Source organism: Puma concolor, chromosome D4, assembly GCF_028749965.1.
Source record: "Puma concolor isolate L17-30 chromosome D4, mPumCon1.1.hap2, whole genome shotgun sequence".
NCBI classification, from domain to species: Eukaryota; Metazoa; Chordata; class Mammalia; order Carnivora; family Felidae; genus Puma; species Puma concolor.
In genome coordinates, this window is record NC_141679.1 from 39,971,200 (window position 1) to 39,998,036 (window position 26,837).

At 38.5% G+C, this 26,837-nt stretch overlaps 1 protein-coding gene and 1 non-coding gene across 10 annotated transcripts in view; one reads left to right on the top strand and one right to left on the bottom strand.

Annotated features, from left to right (window-relative positions):
- NFIB (nuclear factor I B) overlaps positions 1-26,837 on the bottom strand; it is a 455,619-nt gene that overhangs the window by 68,220 nt on the left and 360,562 nt on the right. For all 9 annotated transcript variants that reach the window (XM_086685307.1, XM_086685306.1, XM_086685312.1 and 6 more), the window contains exons 4-5: positions 6,254-6,322; positions 1-121 (exon numbers count right to left, since the gene is read on the bottom strand). In XM_086685307.1, coding sequence (XP_086541433.1) covers positions 1-121; positions 6,254-6,322 — 190 coding nt within the window. The remainder of the gene's footprint in view (positions 122-6,253; positions 6,323-26,837) is intronic.
- Positions 16,878-16,989, top strand: LOC112851817 (small nucleolar RNA SNORA51). The gene has a single exon (XR_003222823.1). It is a non-coding gene; the product is annotated as a small nucleolar RNA SNORA51 (small nucleolar RNA).

Sequence of the window (26,837 nt, forward strand, 5' to 3'; positions counted from 1 at the left end):
CTGCTTGGTGGAGAAGACAGTGACCTCTGAAGATTGACCCCCGAGTTCATGTCATGATAGTATGGTTGGCTCGGGATCTCTCCAATTGGGAAGTTGACTCCAGTTCCCTGGGTTATGGGCGCTGAGGAATAAAACAAAAAGAAACATCAAGAATGACATTTACACTTGCCATCTCCATTTGAATGTAATAATCTAATACTCGCCATGCCCCTGGGCAAACTTGCTTTATCCTGAGACTCGAACCTCAGCCATCCACCAGGGTACAACTTGAAGACTTCCTCATGATGCCAGTGTTCAAGTTTGGACACTGTTCAAGTTTGAGGCACTCAGACTATAATCATTGGTTACCATTTCCCCTCTTCCCAGTCCCCAGCCTTCTTCCCTCACCCCTTTGTAACAGTTGTCACTACATCTGTCACCACACTAGTCTGTAGATGCGTCAGAGGAAACGACATGTTTCCTATTGCTCAACACCAAGCAAGGTGTTTTGTATATAGTTGGTTCTCAAAAACCAAATCATTTGTTCAATAAATCAAATTAGAATATTAACATTAATGTTAGAATGCATTAGAAATCATATTAATCATTATTTGATATAACTAATTCTTGTATTAGGGCAGGTATATGAGTAACATTGACACATATGAAAATAAAAGCCAAGTCTTTTCCTCCCAAAATACACATTGAGGTTTCATGTATGAATAGCTAAGTGTGGCTTTTACTCAATATTTATGTTTTGTTTTTTAAGTTTTTATGCCCAAATTTATAAAAATCACTTAAAATGTACTCGTGGAGTTTTACACTTCAAGGTATTATTTTGTAAATCAAGGAATCTTAATCGTTTAAACATCCAACTTTTGATTTTGGCTCAGGTCATGAGATCGAGCCCCACATTGGGCTCTATGCTGACAGTGCAGAGCCTGCTTGGGATTCTCTCTCCCTCTCCGTCTGCCCCTCCCCCATGCATATGCTCACACTCTCTTTCTCTGAAAAAAAAAAAAAAAAAGGAAATCTTTTTGAGTTCGCTGATACATTTGGAACTGAGATGTTTATATATAAGTATTGGTTTTGGTACAATGGATGACATCTGTTCCAATTTTAAAAATTGGTTTCTAGACATCTTGAATAAATCCAGGAGGCAGCATGTTGTATTAGAAGGAGAAGAATCTCGGGAGGTAGCCATTGACTCTGAACTCCCTCTGCCACTTCTGAGCTCTATGCTCCAATTTCCCAAACTGTAAAATGAGAAGAATAGTAACCTAGCACCTATGATTATTTTGAAGATGAAATGAGGTAAAGAGTGATAAAAGCCCAGCATCCTGTCTAGTGCATAACAGGCATTCAACAATGGGAGTTCCCTTCTTTCCATGATTTCTTCCCCACATCTCCTCCCTGGCGGTCTGGAGTAGTTAGCAAAGAGTGAACAGTTCAAAATACACCAGAAGCAGATGAAGAGGTATAAATGAACCTATTTGCTGCAAATCTGTTCATTCAACAACTTGTTGCTTGTGTCCATTACAGGCAGGTGCTGCAAGGGATTCAGGACAGTCTGAGATAGTTCCTGTCCTTAATAAAACAGATTGGACAACAATCTGGGTGAACAAAACACTTATGAAAAAACCAGAAATACCAGCGTAATGCAGATTACAATGAAAATGCCCAATGAAAAACATGACCAAGAAATTCTATAGGACTTCATGGGAAGAAGAATCCAATCCACGCTTGAATGATCCAAGAACTCTGTGGAGAAACCATAGCTTGTACTGGACTTTGGAGAATGAGTAAGGTATTAAGGGGAGGTCATTCTCAACAGGGGGTTATCACAACAGCAAAGTCAGGGGCAGAGATAATATGCACAGTGAGACCAGGCAGGTTGGTGTCAAAGGACAGTGCTTAAGAACAGTTTCTTTCTTTCCCTATTTCTATCAGGCCTTCAAAAGCTCTAATGAGAGAAAAGGTGTCCTGGGACTATGGCAACAAAACTCTAGAGCCCTTGTGATTCACTCGAAGAACACACAGTCTACTTAATCTTCCTCTCTCCTAACTGATTCAAGTTGAATATATGACTCCAAAAGGAATGCAGATTTTCGAGGAATTTTTCTTACCCAGAATTTTAATGTGTTCGCTAAATATGTTCTCTGTTAGCTGAATTGTATTTTTTTTAAGTGTCTATTTATTTTGAGCAAGAGAGAGAGAGAAAGCAAGCACACACGTGCACAAATGGGGAGGGGCAGAGAGAGAGAGAGAGAGAGGGAGAGAGAAAATCCCAAGCAGGCTCCACACTCCCAGCACGGAGCCCAAAGCGGGCCTCGATCCCACGAACCGTGAGATCATGACCTGCGCTGAAACTGAGAGTTGGACACTCAACCGACTGATCCACCCAGGCGCCCCATGAATTCTATTTCAATATCAGGTAGGCCAAGATTAACCTTAAAATATTTTTGGGGCGCCTGGGTGGCGCAGTCGGTTAAGCGTCCAACTTCAGCCAGGTCACGATCTCGCGGTCCGTGAGTTCGAGCCCCGCGTCAGGCTCTGGGCTGATGGCTCGGAGCCTGGAGCCTGTTTCCGATTCTGTGTCTCCCTCTCTCTCTGCCCCTCCCCCGTTCATGCTCTGTCTCTCTCTGTCCCAAAAATAAATAAAAAACGTTGAAAAAAAATTAAAAAAAAATATTTTTAAGAAAGTATGAGTAGGAGGCACATGTGTTATTGCAGAGAATGAATCAAAGAATATACAATGAACATCTGTCTTCCCATAATAAAAATAAAATCAATATATACAGGATAATCTCAGCTCCAAACTTCTGGAGTTTATACCTTCTGCTAAATCACTCTTTATATAATGCACTTTAACCTCATTTTACCTGAAAATGTTTGTATTTATTTATTTTTTATTTTTTTTTCAACGTTTATTTATTTTTGGGACAGAGAGAGACAGAGCATGAACGGGGGAGGGGCAGAGAGAGAGGGAGACACAGAATCGGAAACAGGCTCCAGGCTCCGAGCCATCAGCCCAGAGCCTGACACGGGGCTCGAACCCACGGACCGCGAGATCGTGACCTGGCTGAAGTCGGACGCTTAACCGACTGCGCCACCCAGGCGCCCCGAAAATGTTTGTATTTAATGTGTAACTGTGGCTAATGGCTTGAATTCTTTGGGCAGCTGAAATGTAACTGCTTGTTGTGGCCTGAGGTACACCAGAGGTTAAAAAAATGCAAGGTAAAAAATCCCACAGTAACCACATGCTTTAAAGTTTATTATTAGAATCATGTTCTATGTGACAGTGGAAAGCAGGGTATGTGCTAGGAGGAGGCATTTGAGGGACTCAGTGAAAGTCAGTAATCTGTCCAGCCTTCTACAAGTACTGGATACAATTCAAAGAACTGAATTACTAACAGGAAACTTACAGGTTATATCTTTTGTAAAGTATTTGAAATGCATTAAGCTATGCAATATTTGAGCGAAGATCTGTAGTTTCTATTTCATACATCTGACTTAACAGTCAACACAGATTGCTTGGCCATAAACATACTCGATGAAATTCATAGCAAAATAGTAATAAAAAAAATCTTTGGAAATTTTATTTTTCTAAATTTTGTTGCAGAACGATTGTTAGAGAGGATCAAGACATCAATAAAAACGATTTCTACATGAGCATTGTAAAAATTTAGTGTGCACCCTGACATTAAACGGGAGAGTGCAAGAAGACGAGTAGATTAATAACAAACATGGCCAAAATCTGAAGCAGCTCTCACCAAATGCACGTAATAACAAAGAGAGTATATGAGCATGGCAAGTCCCAAGTTGATACTCCTGTTTAAAAGCCTCGGAAAGAACTTCCATCAGACGCAAAGACCAGTGTTAGCGCCTCTCCCGGAAAACTGCAAGAAATCTGAAAGCTGCAAATCATGTTTAAGAGGCCTGCCAATATCCTCTTAGAAAAGGAGCTCCAAAGAGCCTCAGATTCTAAGGGTTGGAGACCAACCCCTCATCTCTCTCGTTGTTCTTCTCACTCCAAAAGCCGATCCTAAATCAACTTTTAAGATGGAGATAATATCATGCAACAGAAAGATCGCTATCCTACAGCTGAGCAGCTCCATTAGGAAAGTCAACACGCACATTAGTGGGTCACATGATAGTGAAACCCTGGAGGACAGAAGCCATTAACATACCGTAAACCCTCGGGAAGTCAGAACTGGTGATCTACAGCAGAAGGGTTGTGCTGAAGTTTCTGCTTACTTAGCAAACCCTTATTTCATAAACAATGAAGTTCAATTGTGTAAATAAGGTTATGATGTGGATATATTAAAACACTTAAGAGAATAACTTCTCAAGCATTTCACAGACACCTATTTACATACCGAGTAGCAAATAAATGTTTGCTGAATAAATTAACTAATGAATGAAAATACAGATAATTAATACACAGATTACAAATCAGTAATGTGTGTCCTAACAGATACCTTAAAAACCTCTAAGAGATAACAGTATAAGCGTAAAAAGAATGAAGTATATTAAGTTTACCTCACTTTTCAACTGTTACAGAGAGGTATGTTTCTCACCTTCTCTTATGTTTCAAATTCAGATTTTTTTTCAAAATATCACTCTGGGAATTTAAAGGTTCTATGTGGTGGCCCTTCTGTAGCATCTAGCATAATGTTACCTAGAATGAGGAATTAATAATATGTTCTAACGGATGGTTGGTCTGTCCTCACAAGAAGGAGGAAAATATATGATGAAACTTGGAAAAGGACAAATTTAAACAAATAATGGTATAATGTCTCCTAATTTGGCAGTATAGCCTCTCTGCTAAAGAACAGTATAGGGAAAACACCCCCCCACACACACACACACTTTCAAATTCCCCCTTCCTTACATGATGCCCGAGAGTGGTAGTAAGTCAGGCACGTTCCTTTCCAAATTAAAAATAAATACAGAAAACTTTCAAATGTCAGAGGCCTCCCATACCCCATTATCGATCAGGGAAAAACACGCAAGGCTCATTGCCTTGGTCAATGAAGCAGACCATCAGAATCCTCTTGTCTAGCGAACGAACCCTGGAGTTGCTGGGATATAGGATATTAGATTTCGGTCTACACTGCCCTAAGTAAACAGACCCATGAAAGAAGTCTTTGGGCGCATATGTTCATCTACTGGAGAATATGTCAGAAAGGATAAGTTATTTAAGGTCTTAAATGTTCACGTATATGACGCCCTGGGATACATGCTATTTGCACTGGCCACTCTAGAAACTGGAACTCTTGAAGAAACTATGGTCCAAAAGACCTCCTAGCTTGGGGATCACTTTACTGGGCCATAACTCTAAAAGACCACCTAAACTTCCCCTCCATGATTAGCTCCGTTCTTTTTGGATCACCATAATTCTTGTTCCCATGACCTCGGAATTTGACCCAAATAGCAAACACAAACGAAACGAGAACAGAATGCCACCACATCATCTGAGTGATATCATTCCCAACTGTGACGCTCTCTAACAAAATGTCAGGTGAACAGCCTTCAAAGTTACACAAATGAGCTAAATCGGAGAAGAGAGCAAGAAGAAATGAGTCCCCTCCCTTAACAATCAGCCGTGCCTTAAGAGCTACCTCTGTACCCATCAGCAATAAGTAAAAAAGTTGAGTCAGTAAACTACTCTTTGGCCTAGGTAACTAGCTGGCCAGGTGAACTTCCCGGAGAAAAATCGCATCCGGCCTGTCAAGAATGCTGTCTCAGGTGAGGTGGCCAGTTAAAACAATTGGACATTGTTTCGGATAACAATGCTTTCTATCTATATCCAAACGACAATCTGCAAAATTAATTTCTGCATCCCTCTCCACGCTGCATGTTACTGTGTATATCCTGTACATCTCCAAGTCTCCACCAAAATGTTAGTAAAATGAAAAAGCACTTATCGACAGGAAACTTATGTGGGTTATCATAACAAAATGGAGCACATTGAATTAATCACGCTTCCTTTGATATAAATGACCATCTATGGTCACAGAGCGAGCAGTGAATTAAATGGATACCAATAACACAGCAATCAGAGCAACCCCCAAATAACTTTTGTACTCCAAAATTTGAGGATTTAAATGCAAATATTTTGGAAAATCAGACAAAATAGACTCACCGATGATTTTATCAGCAAGATGGAGATTTAACACTCAAATTTTCTTAATACTGTATTTAAGTTTCAAGACATAAAATATGTTAAATCATACCGTATAATTAAATAATAAGAAAACAATTTACTTACTTCTGGATACCCTCACAAGTTCTGATACATTGAAGACTCCAGATTTTACAAAACTATCCTCCAGGTAACCTGAAAACAAGTATCAAGAGGAAAAAGATCAGCGTAAGCAGGAAGCAAATAAATGATTAAACACTAGAATTTGTTCAAGTGTTTTGAAACCAAAGGTTAGAACGAAACCCAGGTATGCTTGTAACAAAGACCAGTAAAAGCAAAACTCTTTGAATAAAATCTGGATCTGTTTAAACAAAAGTGAAACGTTTAGAGGCCAAATAATTTCCCAGGGAAATTTTTCCTCAGCTTTCTAAATATACAGGGCCATGGCTACGGTTTTATTTGCCATGGCCCATGCACAGACAATGAAGGCTCAGGGGTTCCTACTGATGCACTCAGCTCGGTAGCACCTGGGAGACTAAAGTCTACCCATTTAAGAAAAGAAAGAAAGAAAGAAAAAGGAAAACCACAACCACAATTAGAACCTTGCTGGAATTACTTCAAAGGTCTCTCGAAACCACTGTTCTTTCACAAATCCTTCCCTGATTAAAGAAGAGTGAGCTGCCGTTACCAGCACTCCCCCACCCTTGTTCCAGGGTCATGAATCACACAAAAGTAGAACTTGTACATACTGCAAATACTTTGCATAGACCTATTTCCATGCACCTTTGATAAACCTCACATGATTTCACTGCTCTCTCACTCTTGCTACTACTTCCTGGAACTCCCTTCATTTCAAGATCCGGGTACTTTTTATTTATTAATTTATTATTATCATTATTATTTATTATTATTATATTATTATTATCATTATTACTATTATATTATTATTGTTGTTGTTATTATTATTATTTAAGGAAATGGTCCTAAATCCAGGCCTCCAGGAATGCCACATGACCCTTCTGGGACATCCAAGTACAGGGTCCACAGTGACTGTGGCCCACCGTCCACGAGCCTGAGTAAGTTCAGTCCTGGGTGGTATGTGGTCAAGCTATGGCCCACAAATACCAGTCACGTCCCTGGCTTCTCATTTATGTGAAGGAGATGTACTGAGGGTGAAGAGGGAGAGAATACCGGAAGGAGGGTTATGGTTACTCTCTGCTCCCCAGGAAGAGAATAAGAAAAGTCTGAAAACCCTCAGAATTCAAATGCTTCCAGGAAAGCAAACTCTAGATTCCAAGAACGGGCAACTGGATCAGATTTTACATAGAGTTTGAGGGCTGACCAAGAGCCTGGAATCAGGGCAGGAATGTGAGTCATAGGTGGTTTAGCAACAGGGAGCACTCAGGTCAAGGGGCTGGGATTTGACTCCCAACCACATGTTACCAGTGTGGAATCGTGGTCACGTTATTAGACTCTTGCTGTCTCCTATTCCTCATTTATAAATCAGAGATCCTAAAATTGCTATGAATGGTAAGTGACCGAAGGCACTGATTAAATGCTCCCTCCCAGTAAGTTAGGATTGGCCAGTTGGGTCAACAATCCCCTGTACGTTGAGTTACACACACTGGGTTCCAGACAGTCTCAACTTATTTGTAAATCTTGATTTAGAAATTTTACCAGAACAAAAGCTACCACACCGCTTTTGAACTGTACATAGCATGAAGAGACCAAAGATCATTCAATGGGCATGCATGTTTCACTGTTGTGAACCAAGGAGCCATGCATGTCTAAACACGGTATTATACCCACCGTCCACCTTCCTTAGAAACAGAACAAAAGAAAGAGTGAGAAGGAATTATGAGATCTCAGCCGGGGACAAAACTCAGGTGTCATATTAAGTCGTTACTCTGAAAAAATACATACATTTTGAAGAGGGTAATAACCAAACATCCCCATTTTATGCATCTGTATTTTAAGAAACTCTTACTGCTTGAGCAACTTAATTGTTCACCTGGTTGAATTCATTTCAGCGATTATTGAGAAATGTTGAGGTAGCCTACACCGTACAGGTGCATAAGCCATGAAAACAAAAAAAAAAAAGACATCGACCTCCTTCGTGTGGTTTCCGGAAAACACATTTTCAATTTTCTGAACCATGCTAGGTTATCATCGTATAAAACAACAAACAGTCTTTGTAAAGTATAACAAATTATACTGTATTCTATATAAGGTACATGTGAAAATTTTTTAAGTTCATTTATTTATTTTGAGAGAGAGAGAGAGAGAGAGAGAGAGCGCATGAGCAGGGGAGGGGCAGAGGGAGAGGGAGAAGGAGAGAGAATCCTAGGCAGGCTCCACGCTGCCCGTGCAGAGCCAGACGTGGGGCTCGATCTCACTACCATGAGACCACGGCCTGAGACAAAATCAAGAGTCTGACGCGTAACAGACTGAGTCACCCAGGCGCCCCCGTGTAAAATTTTATATTTGGCAAATAGATTAAATACGGAGCGCTTATGTATCATGATGGCGGTTCATGTACTTAACCAATCGGACAAGCGTGTCTGTCCTCACCCAAAGGTGCTCTGTAAATGCCCTCCTATCTTTCTCACGTGGTTCCCTCCCTCCGATCAGAAGGCTGTCTGTCTGTGGGCTCTGCTCTCATCCTTCAGTGTCCACCTCAACTGCCATCTGCTCCCGAACCTACCTGTTCCTCCGCCCTCCTCTCCCCATCCTTGCACCAGCCAGAAATCATCTTTTTCTGCTGAATTCACGTAGCTCCTAGTTTGTGCTTACTTTACATCACTTCTCACATTCGAGTTTCCAAGACATGTGTTTTCAAGTCTTGTGGTCCTTATTGGATTATCAGCTCCCTTATCTGGGAGAGCGACTGGGTTTTGTTCATCTCTGAATCCCCCTTAAGAACTAACTCAGTGCCTACATATATACAGTAACGGCTAGGTAAATGCTTATGGAACAAAAGGTTAAAGCTTAACCTTTTGGAACAGGGTCACAAATGAACATCTTAGTAATTATATAACAAGGTAGGCACAGATGGCTAAAGATAGAAGGATAAGTGTGCTGATTCTTGCTATTCTCTGGAACTTGTGCTGAGGAGTTTATTCAGGCTTTGGGGTAGAATGGGAAAGAACAATGATTACCATCAGATTAGATCTTTGACTTTGTTATATACCAATGTATAATTTTAGGCATTTACCACAAAGGAACTATCAAGAAACTAGAAGTGTTTAAAGAGTCAGAGTTCTTGGGGCGCCTGGGTGGCGCAGTCGGTTAAGCGTCCGACTTCAGCCAGGTCACGATCTCCCGGTCCGGGAGTTCGAGCCCCGCGTCGGGCTCTGGGCTGATGGCTCGGAGCCTGGAGCCTGTTTCCGATTCTGTGTCTCCCTCTCTCTCTGCCCCTCCCCCGTTCATGCTCTGTCTCTCTCTGTCCCCCCCCAAAAAAATAAATAAACGTTGAAAAAAAAAATTAAAAAAAAAAAAGAGTCAGAGTTCAAAAATATTTGTAAAATAAACTGATGAACAAGTGAAAAGTGAACATCTCAACATATTTATATAAATTATATCACATGTCATGTAGTAACATTTCCATATGTAAATCTCATGTGCAGCTCCCTTCCTTATGACCCCAGTGAGTAGCCAAGGCTTCACTCGCTTTTTGGTCATGCCCATGAAGATGAAATGGTGTGTGGACATCAAGAACCAAATCAAAAGGGAGGGAGAAGGCCCCTCAAGCTAATCCTACCAGCAAGAAGACAGTAAGGCAGTCACACACACACACACACACACACACACACACACACACACACACACACACAAATACAATGACCGTCTCATAGGAAAGGGCAGGCAATTCAGAATGCAGCGTGGTGTTTCTCCATTCCTCACCTCCAATTCATGTTCCAAGGAATTTGAATCTACAAGGAAATCTGAAAGAGTTATTCTGCTGAAACTATGAAAAGCAATGAAAATATGTCAGAACATACTGCACCACACATAGGTCCCACTGGGCTCCACTCCTGCATGGGGCATAGTGAGACTTCACTGAAAGGAGGGCTCCCTAGGATGAGCAGTACTGCTTACCAACATGACCTTAGGGGAGTGGGGGCTGGGATGGATCAGGCAATGGGGTAGCCTCGGAGAAGCACCTGAAGGAGGCGGCTGTCTCCTTCACTCCTCTTGGCACACAGCACACACAGCCTTACAATGGACAGACTTACCCAAGATGAGAAGGGTAAAGAAAAGGAGCAATGGATGACATAGTTGCTGGATAGCTAATAGCATACAAGGAAGCATATAAGAAACAATACTTCTGGCAAAATAACCGGGGGAGTCACGCGGAGTGTCAGGAGCCCTGTGATACTACGGAGGATGAGACTCAGCAAAATGCAGGTTATTACTATTAACACAGCCCCATCTGTAACCTCCCGGCTGCTGGGGCCTTCCAGAAACATGGTTTTCATGTGTTACGTGGACCACTGTGAATGTAAATAGCTGACACAAAGGCCAACGATTTTAAAGCAATTTGGAGACATTCATATAGTAAATTCCCTTCATCTACTAAAGGAAATATGAGCATCTCTGAGGCACAGCAGCTGCTTAATGGTTACAGAGCAATATTACACAACAGCTTAAGCCAAGAAGCAAAGAACAACTCGGCATTTATGTGATGCTGTATTTACACTACATGTAATGCTTTTTAAAAAATAAAATTGAGTAGGAAATAAAGACCTCTGCAAACTGAAAATTCTCAAAGGCAATATCAAATTATATTATTTTACTTCTTTTTTTATTTTTCTCTAACAAAAGCAACAATAAATCACTACTCAGAAGTTAATATAGTGTTTAACCTCCTTTACAAACAATCACAAAGGGACACAATGGCATATCTAACTGTTAATATCTCAAATTATAATCAGCTCCATTTGAATGTTAAACAACATTTACATAGAAAATCCAAAGGAAAACTGATAACGCTCATTTTTATAGTCTACTGTGTTCTATTCTTGAAATTAAAAAAGAAAAAACCACAGAAAGCAGTTATTAAATTCATGAAAGCTGTCTTCAAGTATTAGAAGGACTGTTAATGTAGATGTTGGATAAGACTTATTCTGCGTATTTCCAGGAACTGTGTTTTGGCTCAATAAACAGATTTGTCATCCAATAAGAAAAGTCCTAGAAAGGAATGTGAAACTTTGCAAAGGTAGTAACAACCAACACATGCCAAGCTACTGCACTAAGATCTTAAAAAGCATCAATTCACATAATGTTCATAATTACGAACCTACCAGTTGTCATGTAAATGCTACCATTTTACAGATGAGGAAACTTGTGTCTATAGAGGTAGGGGGGGCTCCCAAAGCATCTAAAAACCCCCCATTAGATTTAAGAATTCCCACTTAGAGTAGGAAATTGAATAAGAGCACCTCTGAAGCCCACTGCAATGCTCAGGTTTCACTTTTTTTTCTTTTTTTTAATGTTTATTTTTAAGAGAGAGAGGCAGAGAGAAGAGGAAAACCATCTGAAGCAGGCTCCATACTGAGAGCAGAGAGCTTGATGCGGGGCTCGAACTCACAAACGAGGAGATCGTGACCTGCGCCTAAGTCAGATGATTACCCGACTGAGCCACCCAGGCGCCCCTTAGGTTCCACTTTTTACATAGCTTTTCTCCAGTTAGTTTTCTTGCATTGTTTGGAGAAAGAACAGGACCCCAAGGTATCTCCCAGGCATTTTCCAGGCTTCTAATTCCCATTGTTCACTCCCTTCAACAGAGTGTAAAAGACGACTCAGTGCTTTTGTTTATGGATGTGGAAGGGGAGAAGATAAGATTATTTTACACTAGCTCTTCGCCAATCTTCACATGACTTCCGATACCACAACTAACCTACTGGGACCTTCTGGTGGTGGTGTTGTTAAGGCATGGCTTTATCTGCAGTTTCTCGACTGGTCTGAATTGTCCATGGTTAAGAATGGAAACTGTGATTTGGAAATAGACATACTAATCATTGCAAAGATAATGATTCTCTGCACAGAGACTGAACCTCGGTCTATGGCCGAGGTTCGCATTCCAGTACTAATTTAGAATTAATTTTATCCTTCAATATGAAATGTCCCTGTTGGTGATTTAAGTGATTCAACAGAGAGACAGCAATTTCTGACTCTAACACACTCTGATAACACTATGTTAATGTAGTATTTATGTTATTTGTTTTTTAGTATTTCCTTCCAGTCCACTAAACTTATTCCTGCATATATATAACATAGACAAATGTGTTTTCAAAAACTGAGATCAAAAGTTAATAAATTTGTATCCTGCGTTTTCTCTAATTAACATTGTATCTTTCCGTTTAGATTAAACAGGTTTTCAAGAGCATGATTTTAATGCCTGTACATTATTACACTGTCTGGCTGTACTTTATTTGACCATTCTCCTTTTTTTTTTTTTTTTTTTGGCATTTTAGGTTATTTCCCATTTTTTTTAAATATTATAAACAGAACTGCCATTAACATAGTCGCACACAAATCTTTGTCAGCGGTTCTCATGATTTCCTTAGGCCGGAGTTCCCAGAAGTGGAATTATTGGGTCAAAGGACATAAACTCTTCAAGCTCTTGGTTAAAAACTGTCAAGCTGCCTTCCATGAAGACTTTTGCCAACTTATGCTCCCTTGGGCAGAATGAGCCTGTCCATGTCACCACCCTACTGCCCAGAATTACATATTACTCATATTAATGGGGACTTGTTTTAATTGTTGCAAGTTGATAGAGAAAAGATATCATTACGATAATGTAATAAGCTTCATTTATTTAATTATAATAAAGTTGGAATTGTGCAGACATTATGCATTCTCTCTTGGAACAAACATTAAAAATATGTAAAATAGGAATTGTGCTAGCGGGAATATTTTATTCCTAATATTAATGAGATTAATGCTGGAATTTCACAGTTAATGGTAACGTTGGCTATTAATAAGTGATTTTGTTTCTCATCATTTTATATATTCACTTATTCCTAGTTTTCACAGAGTTTTTAAAAGTGTACTGATCAGAATGGTTATTGAATATTATTAGATGTTGTTTTAACATTAGTAGAGATTATCCCCCTTTTTTTTTTCCTTAAAGCATTTATTGTGTTATATATTACTGAGTTCTTAAACTGTCTTTGCTTATCCACGGAAGGTAGCTCTTTTAATTTATTGCTAAATTGTTTTGCTAACAGTTTCTTCCAAATTCTCATACACCAGTATGTAGCTGGTATACTCTTGTGGGGGGGGGTTGTTTTATTTGTGAACTTTTCACACCAAGGTTATATGCCTGCTTCATAAAATGGTCTGGATGACAGTCATTTTTCACACAAAAAAAGAAAACATATGAAAAGTTCATGAAAGTTTGGCAAAACTCACTGGTAAAATATCTTCTCTTAATCTGGTTCAAAGAAGATAAAACTTTGAGTCTTTCATGAATTTGCTTTACTCTTGTTTTCTGGTCTTGAGGCAATATTATTATATACCTTCCAAGAAAATCATCAATTCTTTCATATTTTAAAATTTATCAGCACACATATTTCATGGTTTCCTAAGCAGACTCTGTGTATTTTTATACAGAGTAAATTACATTAAATTAAAATTCTTTTACGATAATATTATCATAAAATAGACTGTAATTAATGTTACATTATGTTAAACTATACTAAAAGATCAGCGCCACCACTTACTATGTAAAGCTAAGGCAGGTTAAGCAACTTTTCTACACCCGATGTTTGTCTTCTCTAAAATCCAGATGGTAATCAGAGTATCTAGGAGTCAATATGAAAACTGTCGTTGTTTTCCAATTATAATAAAGAGAGGTATTTCATTTTAAGAGCAGGGAAAAGGAAGGTGGAACTCCCCAAATTAACAAAGGGAAAACCAAAACACGGGAAACAGTAACTTAATCAAGACAACAAAACTAAGGACATAAGATGAAAAACCTAAATAATATAAAGAAAAACAGAAGGAGTAAAATCAAGCATATCGACCCTTACCACAAAGGTAAGTAGACAGAATTATCCCATAAAGAGCATTAGAGCAACGGAAGCAAATAAAATTCATCTATTTTTAAGGAACACAGTTAAGACAAAATGATAACAAGAACAGAAAGTCGAAAGTCAAATGGGATGCGAGGGGAGTCAGGCAAATTCAAACCGAAAATAAGCAGTGCCAATTAGCAGTGGTTAAGGTAGAATTTAAGATGAATTACAATAAATGAGATAAAGGACATTATGAATGGATACCAGGCATACATAATACAGAAAATTAAACATACACCGTACATGCTCCGAACAATATTGTGGGGGAAATGCATAATACAAAAACTATTAAAACACAAGAAACTTGACAAAAAACACAATTATAGTGAGAATTTTGAGTACATCTCTTTTAGAGATGTAAGTGGTGATTCTTTTAGAACTGAACACGACTATTAGACAATGACTAACTTCAAATCATTCAAATACAAACCGTGCTTTGTTACTATGCCCACAGACATTTTATAAGAGTTGATCATCTCATTGGCCAAGGAGAAAACTGTTATACTGTTTTGTCTTTAGTAAATAGATTAAAGGGAAAAAAATAAAAAGTGACCAAATTTTCTGAAGTACCTAAAAATTAAGATTATAAGCTATGGATCAAACAGAATGCCAAAAGAAAAAATGATAAACTATAGAAAGCAATGAAAAGGACAAAAGGAAAAATCACTTTACCATAAGATCCAAAGAATAACAAAACAATCCAGGAAAAGTTAAAAAGGGAATTAAAGATAAAAGCTGAAATTAATAAATTCCAAAAAGAAATATTTAAAATAAAAGAATAAAAAGGGAAGATGATTTTCTGAGAAGACCAGAAAAACAGAAAAATCATTTGCAAGCCTCATTAAGGGAAAAAAGTAAAAGCAAAAATATATAAGAATAGAAGGGATGGGGTGCCTGGGTGGCTCAGTCGGTTGAGCGACCGACCTCAGCTCAGGTCATGATCTCACGGTTTGTGAGTTCGAGCCCCGCGTCGGGCTCTGTGCCGACAGCTCAGAGCCTGGAGCCTGTTTCGGATTCTGTGTCTCCCTCTCTCTGACCCTCCCCTGTTCATGCTCTGTCTCTGTCTCAAAAAAAAATAAATAAAGGTTAAAAAAATTAAAAAAAAAAAGAATAGAAGGGAAACATAACCATGGAAACCAAATACATTAACAAAAAATTATAAGAGAATAACACATGAAACTTACTGACCACAGCTTTGAAAACTTAAATGGGCAATTACTTACTAAAATAAAAGTAACCAAAATTGAGCAAAGTGGAAACCTGAATAGACCAATTACCCCTCCTGCAGTGGTTCCCAAAATTTGCTGATCATTGAAACCACCTGGGGTTCTTGAAAAACAACTTAGGCTTGGCTCCCAGCAATTCTGATTTAACTGGTATGGATGTGTCCTAGACATAAGGATGTTCTAAAAGTTCCCCTGGTGATTCAAATGGGCAGCAAAGTCTGCAAACCACTGGGTTAGCATCTTGCTATTCAAAATGTGGTCCCACAACCAACAGCTCTGGCGGAACTGGGGAGCTTGGTAGGCACACAGAAGTTCAAGGTCAACCCCAGACTCTCAGAATCAGTGTCTGCAGCACAGGTGATTCATATGCACTTTAAAATTGGAAAAGCCTAGAAGAGAATCAAAAGGTGATATAAAAACCACCTTTAAAATGGCACCAGGTATGGAACAGTGTCGAGCTGGATTTTATCTTTTCTGTAGCCTTGAAATTCCAAGGATATTTATTCTCTCCCAGCCTTTAGCAAATGGTGACAAGGTTCCTTATGAAGAAAGCTCTCTCATGAGCCTTTATCAGACCAGCAAAACTTAAATAACTAAATGTGCAACCTCTCTTGTCAAGCCAAAGCAAGCAAACAAATCAACCAAAAACCAACCACACATATAAATGCAACTTCAAAGGTCCTAAAGAAAATGGAATATATTCAAATTCATATATTCAAATTGAATATAGCAATGTTTTCCAAAAAAACAGGACACCATTCTCATTAGGGTTTTATTCCATGTATGAGTGAGATTCACTCTTACAAAATCTATCAATATGATAGCGAAAAAAAGGAAAAACACGCGACCTTATCAATTGATGCTGAAAAGGCACTTGGCAGCAACAAGAAAAGAAAAGCAGGCTTTCCTAATGACAGATCTAAGTAAAAATAGAGATAAGAGCAATTAATTGACTGTTTAGCAAAACATAACAAGCTGTCCTAAAAGAAAACGAATCTGCCATTCAGACTCGGCACCCTCAAGCCCTTAAATATGTAATCTGTGAATCAATCAGTAAAACAAAACAAAACAACACAAAACACACAACTCTCTGATTTCCCTTAGATGAGGCAGGTATCCAGAGAAGTTAAACTCATAGAAACAAAGTAGAACGGTAGATTTCAAAGGACGAGGGAATGAGGGAAGGGGGGGTGGAGAATACAAAGTTTCAGTTTTGCAAGGTGAGAAAGTTCTGGAGATTGGCTGTGTGACAATACAGATGAATTTAACACTACGAAACTGTACATTTATAAACGATGAAGATGGTAAATCTGATTTTATTTGTATTTTGCCACTCAAATACCACTATTTTACCATTTAAAAAAATCGCAATCTGGAATTTGGAACTCAGATAATTGTCACTAAATTCTCGTTTATATACATATTTTCAAGAATTACTTTTTGAGCCTCCTGGTGCTTACCACAGGCTGCATTCTTACACTGCCTGTACAGAAAGAGGAGACAGCCCAGCCCAGGTGCTTTGTGCCTGGTCTGTACTGTGAATGGGGAGACATGGAAAATAAAATTTAAAAAATTAAAAAAAAAAACTTTTTTTCTTACTTTGGTATTTGTCTGTAATCTTATTCAGAATAATAATTACTTAGGTATAATTCTGTTCAACTGATTACTATTCTCATTATTAGTCTACATCTATAGCTATATTTATATCTATAGGGATATATCTGAGAATTTCCTGTTCCTAAAATGTTTTATTTTGGTGTATCACTTCATTAGTTGGTATAGGTTTGCAAGGAAATTTTTTACAAAGAAAATAAGAGACTCTATAAAACAAAAGGTGACAAATAATAAGGAATATATTTCTATTGTCTTTGACTACATATAAAACTCCTTAAACATAAAAACAGTTTCATCATGAGGCGCCTGGATGGCTTAGTCAGTTGAGTATCCGAGTCTTGATTTCAGGTTAGGTCATGACCCCATGGTTGTGGGATTGAGCCCCACAATGGGTTCCATGCTGAGTGTGGAGCCTGCTTGGGATTCTCTCTCTCTCTCTCTCTGTCTCTCTCTCTGTCTCTTTCAATCTCTCTCTCTGCCCCTCCCCTGCTCATCCACATGCACTCTCTCTCCCTCTGAAAAAAAAAATTTCATCATAATTCTAAGTTTTCCCCCAGTCTTCTGTTATTTAGTGTTGACCAACAGAAAAAAAAAAAAGTACAGGTAACTTATTTTTCCTCCAGAATGATTACAAGATTCTCTTTTTCATCCACAAGATACAAAAATTTCAACAAGATGCATGTAGATACTATTATCGTTTGCTACATATAGTTAGTCCTTTTGATCTAAATGCTTAGATCATTTTTAGCTCATTAAAATTTTCTTAACTTGTCTTTTTTTCCTAATGTTTATTTATTTTTGAGAGAGAGAGAGAGACAGAGCGTGAGCAGGGGAGGGGCAGAGAGAGAGAGGGAGAATCCCAAGCAGGCTCTGAGCTGTCAGCACAGAGCCCAACGCAGGGCTCGAACTCACAAACCTTGAGATCATGACCTGAGCCGAAGTCGGACGCTTAACTGACTGAGCCACCCTGCGTCCCAACTTGTCTTTGATTCTATTTCTCTCCTAAATGCTCTGATTTCTCACCAAGAATACCTAAACTAATATTAAATTTTCCATTCTCCCACCATAAACTTTTTTTCTTTTTTAGTCATTATTTTAACTTCTCTGTTCTTTTCTTCTGGTTTTGGAGCAAATATTTCGAGTTTGCCCTCTGTATCAGTGATTATTTCCACAATATCAATTCTGTTTCTTATTTCTTATAATGCAGACTTTATTTTTATGAAAACGACTTCAGTTTTCTTGCTATTGCTGCTTATCTAACACGGCACTTTGTTCCCTGAAGCTGTTCTTTTATCTGTTCATTTTCCCATGCGAGTCCTTTCTTCGAAGTAAGCAAACTGTTTTCCCTAAGATTTTCTTCAAGGCTTCATTTCCAAAGATGCGTTCTTCTTGATGATGTACCTTTCCCCATGTTCTCACCAAGGGCATACTCTTGTGACTGTTTTCTTTTACCTAGAGCGTAGTCTATAGCGAATTAGGGTTTGCCTCAGAAAAGTGGCTTCCCCTTGGATATGGTAAGTAAAGATTTCCATATGGGGTGAGACTGAGGACTCCAGAATTGACGTGATTGGATCTGAATTCCTGTCTTATCACTTATTAGCTATAAAATTTGAGTAATATAAATTTAATTTTAATATAAATAAACAATATATTATAAATATAAATGATATATAAATAATTAATATAAATAAATATAATATAAATATATAGTATATTATATATAAATATAAATTTGACATAATTATATATAAGTAGAAATATATTTTAATATAAATATAAACAATATTCTATTATAATATATTAGTTTAATATAATTTACACTTAATATACATAAATAATATAAATAAATATAAAATATAAATATATAATATTTATTTATAATATATAAATAAATATAATATATAAATGTAATACACATAAATAATATATTTTAATATAAATAATATATTATAAGTAATATAATATTATATATTTAATATAAATAAATAATATAAATAAGTATTATAAATATAAATATATAATATTTATTTATAATATATAAATATTATAAATATAAATGTATAATATTTATTTATAATATATAAACATAATATAATATATAAGTATAATAGAAATAATTTCTAATTGTACTATAAATATAAATAAATAATATAAATATAACATAAACAAATATAAATAAATAATAACAATGATGATGTTGATAATATAATAGCTGCTATCATTTGTTGGGTGTTTATTATAAGCAAGACTGTGTGCTAAGCACTGTGAACTCTATCTCAGCTCATTTTCCAGATGTGCTTCTTTTTTATTAATGACTTTGAATAAATACTTAAAGTCTCTACCCCTCCATTCTCATTTGTACAACAGGAATTATAAAAATAATCCTGAACTCAACGATTTGAAGATTAAATAAGAAAGCGCATATAAAGTGCTTAGGGTTCCATAAATGTTTATTGCGAATGGCAGTACTGAAGTAACGGCAGTGGTGGTGAAAGTTGGTAAGCATAGCTCCTTGCCAATTCCCAACGATTGCTGGTTTTCATCTCATGCGCTTCTTTCTCACTCCATCACCGAGCTGTGTAAGATCCTACCAGGTAGGACATGAAACCTCTCACCTTCTATAATGTGCAGCTCTAGAAGGGCAGATGAGACTGAGTTTCAAAGGGTCTTCTCTATGGTACGAAGGAGTTAGACTCTGGCCCAGAGTAGACAATTTTTTTAAGGATTTGCATCAGGAAATGGAAGCAGATTGCTAGATGTGTTCCCACACACTTCTTCCTCACTCCCTCTTCGTGCCACATTTCCTCACCTTGTTGTTCTCTGGGTTTCTAGCCTTTTAAGTTAATATAGGAAAATCTCTGAACCTAGGGATGACAGTAGGGGAGAATCAAACTTAAATGTCCACAATTTCTCAAGGAACCAACACTGCTGTCTTTTGTGAGATGTAAGAGAGGAAAACCACCAATTTTTAAATTCAGTCTAACTCTACAGTTCATGTAATTATGAGATAAGCCTCTAAGCTTCTAGCTAAATAAAAGTTATCCTTTCGTCTCAGTTTTAGTGTGCTTAAAAAAAAAGTTCAGTGTTTACATATCCTAATGGAAATTTTAGTGGAGAACTAGGAGAAACTGGATCTGAAGTTAAGCAGGTCATGTGGACTTTATATTAGATAGCCAATGACAGTCATTTTGCTGTGTGCCAGAAAGGCCTAGCTTTAAATCTCACCATTCTCAATCAAAATTCTAGTAGGCTTTTTTGTTTTGTTTTGTTTTGTTTTTTGAATTTTTTTTGAGAATTTGACAAGCTGATCCTACTTATATGAAAATACACAGGATCTAAAAGAAAATAACTTTAAAAAAACTTATTATAAAGACATCACAAACATAGAGAAAATAAGAAAAAACTTTGATGTTGGGAAAAGAGAAGACATACAGACCAGATCAGGACCGTATGAGGTCCAATGAGATGAACCATAAATGGACACATAAGTATGTGATTGTTGCTATTTGAGAAGTAGCTATGTAACTCAATGGAGGAATAAAAAATGTCTTTAAACAAATGGTGTGGATTAGATATCCATATATATTTTTTAAAAAGGATATCAACACTCACCTCACACCATAAGTGGTATATCCATATGATGGCATACTACTCAGCAATAAAAACCAATAAACTATTGATAAATGTAATCACATGGATAAAGCATGGTTTTCATGCTGGATTAAAGAAGCTAGACACAAAAGGATACATGCTGTAGGATATCACTTATATAAAATTCTAGAAATGTAAACTAGACAGAAAGCAGGTCAGAGGTCATCTGAGGATGGGGATAGAGAAAGGAATGGATTTTAAAGTGGTCAGAGGGAACTTCTGAGATTGATGGAAATGCTCATCATCTTGGTTATGGTGATACATACTGGTGATACATATATATATTTTTTCCCTTTTTTCCCCTTTATATATTTGTGTGTGTGTGTGTGTGTGTGTGTGTGTGTGTTTAGGTATACACACTATAGCCTATACACTATATACAGAATATATTGTATATCAGTTACACCTCAATAAAGAGAAAAATGACCTTCTTGAGCAAGTGATCTATAGACAGTGGTCTCCGAATTTTTACAAAGTAGTAAGGTTTGCACATCATAAAAAGAATCACAGATGAATCCGAAACATTCCGTTTAATCAGTCATGTATTTGTTTTATGCAACTTCTAGAAAGACATCTTACCTGTTCCTTCACTCATGATCATGTAAACTCTAACAACATTAATGTACATTCGCTAAACACAAACATAAGAACAGAAGAAAGGTCTTGTTCACACTTCATCAGATTGAAAGAAGAAAACTTTAATCTGTCTGAGACTGGTATTCTGAATCAGTCACTGTATTCTAACATTACATTTCTCAGTCTGATACGTCCCTACAAAATTCATCAGGCTATGCTACGCAAAGTTATGAGTTCATAACGTTCCCCAAATAGTCATGTCCAAGGTGTAGTGTACCCACAAGGCAGAAAAGGCCCGCTGTACCCATTTCCATGAAACATCATGCTTTCCCTGGCTTAGGTCAAGTACCAAGGAAGGGTACAGTCCCATTACTGCACAAACAGGTTACAAGTTGTTTGGCCTATTACTGGTCTAAGCCTCCATTTCATAAATTTTGAACACTGCCAAATATGGTCTCTGGCCACGTATTTGTCTTAGATGTTAAATTTACAAATGGAACATTACAATCCTCACCTGAAGGTGTGCAGAATCCACTAAGCGAAACAGAGAAGTAAATAGTGGCAAAAATGCAGTAAGTGCTATTACTGCAAACTGTACTAGAGAGAGGGCCTGGAGAAGTGTCCCTGATGAGGTGTCAGGAACAACCATTCTAGGCAGAAAACAACATGGGCAGAGACACAGTGGAGAGGCACATGGTTAAGGCGAAGGCTAAATGCAAGGTCCTCGTGTGCAGTGAGAGGAAAAGTAGGAACCATATCATGAAGGGCTGTATTAGATGTCATGCTAAAGATTAGGCTTAGCCTAGAGTGGGAATTTTTGAAACTTACAAGGAAGAGAATAAAATAATTAGATTTGCACATTATGGAAATCACCGTGGGCCTGCAGTGGATTTTCACAGGGATGAAGACCCAAGGCAAAAAATACGAGCTACAGAGAGAATTACAATAACATAGTAACTATTGTAATAGATTACAATAGTAATCTATTGTAGGAAAATTAGTACAATAATCTACTAACTCTAGTTCCTAATAACTAGTGCTCTAGTTAAAAGGACAGAGCATAAATATATTTAAGAGAATCATAATGCATTAAGATTCAGAAGCAACTATCTTCTTTTTAAAATATTTGCCTTCCTCATCTGCTAAGAGTAACCCCACCAACAGCCTTTCCTAATCTCTTTGCCCATCTTTCTACATGTTCTCTCAAAAAATTCATAGATAGTCCTTTCTTCACCTGTCAACACTATGCAAAGTAGTGTAATTTATGTGGGTTATTTCTGGATACCAATGAGGACATATTAAGTATAAAACAGCCGAATGCTTTATTATGCCCTGAGGAAGACAATCACCTTTTCTATTCCTTGCTTACTTACTTAGAAAGCATTGTTCTGCTTAGAAAGTAGTTCAATTCAGGAAATGACTACAATCCAAAATACCAAATTTTGAAACTAAAAATCCCCACATTAAAAACAAAGTGCCGCAGAATAAACAATGGAGCCAGTATCTTACAAGACATCATGTCACTTGTCCTCCACACCTGCCAGTGGCCTCTGAACTTTATCAGAACTAGGGACCTCACCAAGATATAATGCAGCCCAGAGCAATGCACCCTATACCTGTGTCAGGGCTCCCTGGAGCCTCTTCCCTGATCCTCCGAGGTCTCTGACTCTGGGTTAAGAGCCCCCAAATATCTATCCTTGCCGTGAGTTCCAAACCCTTTTCTCCCAATGGCTCATAAACACTTTAAACAAACAAACAAACAGACAGACAAACAAAAAACTACATCTTATCGAGATATAATTCACATATGATGTTAAAAGCGCAAAAATCCAGTGGTTTTTGGTATATTCAGAGAGGTATACAACCATCACCACCATCTAATTCCAGAACATTTTCATCACCTTAAAAAAGCAACTCCACACTCATTAGTGATGTGTACCTGTTTCCCACAACTCCAGGCCCCTTGCGACCACTAATCTAATTTCTGTCTTTATGGATTTGCCTATTCTAGACATTTCACATAAATAAAACCATAGGATATATGGCGGGGAGGGGGGGGGGAGGGGACCAGGCATGCCCCTGTCATTAACAAGTGCATGTAATGATTTTAATGGTGATAAGATCAAATCTGCAAGTCGAGTGGTCTTTCTCAGTTCTTCCTCCTGAATGCCCTGGGGACATGAATATGCTCAAGGGATAGAATGGGGATGGTGGGGGGAGGGAAATATCTTTATTGGGTTCAAGAATTAGGAATATTTCAGTGCGAACAGCAGTATGTTCCGAGTTCCATTATGTAAAATAAAAGGAAAGAGTGCATGGTCCCTGAAGAGCAGCATACAAGTCAAAAGACCCAAAAAGATTTATAACAACGTTGAAAACCAAAACTTGATTTTTTTCCTTAAATTCTTCTATCGTCAATGACATGGTGCAAAAGCCAACAGGACTCTAATTGCCACGCAATTAGAGTGCTTGGCTTAAATTATGCAACACCTTGATATTCTTTTACAGTTACAGAAAAAGAAAGAAATGAAACTTGAGTAGGATTTGGGCCTAATAACTTTAAATCGCATTCTTCTTCTGTAAGGTAGGAACAGATGAAAACTTAGGTAGATATATGTCTGTCTCTCTCCTTGGCATTTTATTCTGCTTGCAACGTATCACCATAGAATCGATCCCTCTTTCCAAGCATGATGCTCTAATACGCAAGTGGATATCCCCTGGGTGCCTTTGTGCAGGACAGAACATTCAGCAAGCTTAGCTTCTGGGAGTTGAATGATTTTAACTGGCCTGGAGTAAGTCCACTCTATCTGTGATACAGAACAACCCCAGCTTTCCAGCTGTGAGGAGGGGAATGCTTTGCATTATTAAATTGTAGCCATATGCTGCAAAAACAGACCTTGTAAATATGGAGAGGGACAAGAATTTAAATGGAGAGGAAACTTCAGATGCGGGCAGTCCTTTTTAAAAGAACCTTAGAGGGGCGCCTGGGTGGCGCAGTCGGTTAAGCGTCCGACTTCAGCCAGGTCACAATCTCGCGGTCCGTGAGTTCGAGCCCCGCGTCAGGCTCTGGCTGATGGCTCGGAGCCTGGAGCCTGTTTCCGATTCTGTGTCTCCCTCTCTCTCTGCCCCTCCCCCATTCATGCTCTGTCTCGCTCTGTCCCAAAAATAAATAAAAAACGTTGAAAAAAAAAATTAAAAAAAAAAAAAAAAGAACCTTAGATACTTGAGTAATGAGTAAAAACAACTGCTTAGGGCTATGGGTACAGTCAGGGTCCAACCCGGGCTAGTTAAGAGTGACACCTCTTTCACAAGGGGACCCTCACCCTCACTGTAGGGCATCCAGGTATTTAACAAAGAAAGAAAATATGCTCTGTAAAACAAAGTGGTCTTTTACAATTTAACAAATCGCAACCTGTTTCGGTGCAAGGCCTCTTAAAACTTTTCTGGAACTAGGCGCCCACATCAATATACTGAAATTTCACTTGGACTCTATGTTACTGGGTATCGTTTCAGATACCACAGGATCCTGCAGTACAGTTACAAAGCTAGGAGAAACAAAAGTTTGGCTGTCATTTCTCCCACAGCTAGTCCTTTCTCTCAGAGCTTTGTGAAAGGACAGCATCCGCTGTGTTTAAATCACGCCTGTGACTGTGCACCAAGTGGGCTCCTGACCTGTACACGTGCACAGCACGCGACCCTGGAGGAAAGATGGAACAGAAGACAAGACGGGGGCTCCGGAGCTCTAGCAGGTGCAATAACTTGTCACAGAGGACACCCCCTGCTTGGTCAGTGCCCTGACCCCACAGCCTCAGAGGCTGTCAGCTGACATCGTGCCCCAAACTCACCCCCACTCAGGCAAGTGTCACTCACGATTCACCTCTATCTTCTGCTCACCCCCACCCACCGCCCCCACATCCCAGCAGCTACGGCTATAACAACCGCCCCCGGGAACTCAAGTGCGGCACCCACTGTGAATGCCAGGAGGCCCAGACTCGGTCCTGTTAAAGGGTCTCAGCACAAAGATTTCTCCTTTCTTTCTCTGTGTGGAAGTGCACGCTCATGAACACTTAGCCAAGCGTAGATGAGGCCAACGTTCATTTTTTTCACCAGGCATCGCACCACAGTAAATGGTCTTATTCATCAGGTACAGGGGAGGAGAGCAAGGAAAAAAATACTAATGATGCAGTGGGATTATACTGACTTAAGCTTTTGGACCCACGAAAAAAAGTGAGTTTTAACCTCCGTCCGCCAGTAACTAATCGGAACCGCGGGCAAATCACTTACCGTCTTTGCCCCATTTTTTAAGTGAAGAGAAGAAACTGAATTAGCAGTGTATAAGCACTGACATCTTATGCTTTCTTGAGTGTGTCAAGCAAAAAAAAAAAAAAAAAAAAGATGTTGGATTATAGTAGTAAATTATTCATTGAAAATTTTAACTGTTTCCTTGGTGGGGGGATGTGTAAGCAAATATAAACATAACGTAAAACAGAGGTGTCCCACTCTGCCTGGGAGAATCTGATAAGACACATAGAAGAGTTTGGACATACAGGATAAACAAGCCTTTGTAGGATGGACACAGAAGGCCTGGCAGAGGAAGAGCAATGTATTGCATGAAAGAAAGGGACAGAAAAGGACCTGGTGTCTGATACTGAACAGCATTTAAACTCATGACATAGAATGCAGGCAATAAGCAGTGAGATATCAGGAGTTTTTAAATTTTTTTTAACGTTTATTTATTTTTGAGAGAGAGAGAGAGAGAGAGAGACACACAGCACGAGCGGGGGAGGAGCAGAGAGAGTGGGAGACACATAATCGGAAGCAGGCTCCAGGCTCTGAGCTGTCAGCACAGAGCCCTGACGCAGGGCTTGAACTCATCAACTTTGAGATCATGACCCGAGCCGAAGTTGGACGCTCAACCAACTGAGCCACTCAGGCGCCCCTGAAAATGCTTTCAGACAAGCAAAAACCGAGAGAAATTTGTTGCTACTATAGAGGTATTTAATGGAATTCTTCAAGGAAAAGGAAAATGATCCCAGATGGAAGGTTAACTGTACAAGAAGAAATGAAGAGCATGAGAAAGAATAAATAGATGGGTGAGTCTAAATGAATATGAACTATAAAAAAAAAAATAAATAGCATGATTTCAAAGTATAACCTCCAGTTTGAAAACTCTTGCCCCATCAGCCTTTTGAGCCATTATTCTAGTTGTATGGCCATCATGGAAATAAGCACGAAGATACTGTGACAAGGCAGAGCAAAGGCATCCTGACAGCTTGGGGACACGGAAGAGATCTCCTGAGACAGAAACAGGTATAAATTATCTCTGATTCCTCCACTTACATTCTTCACTCCTGAAAAATTCAATAGCCCACGGTTTCTCATACAAATCCTACTCTTCCTTTGCTTAGGGGGTTTGCTCACGCTATTCTCCGACTGAAGTGCAAACATCCTCTCTCCCTCACTTCCCAATCTCTGTATGTTCAAGTCTTTCAGAGTTGAATAAAAACTTCCCTGCCACACACCACCAACCATCCCCGACACTCACTCCAACTCAACTGTAGT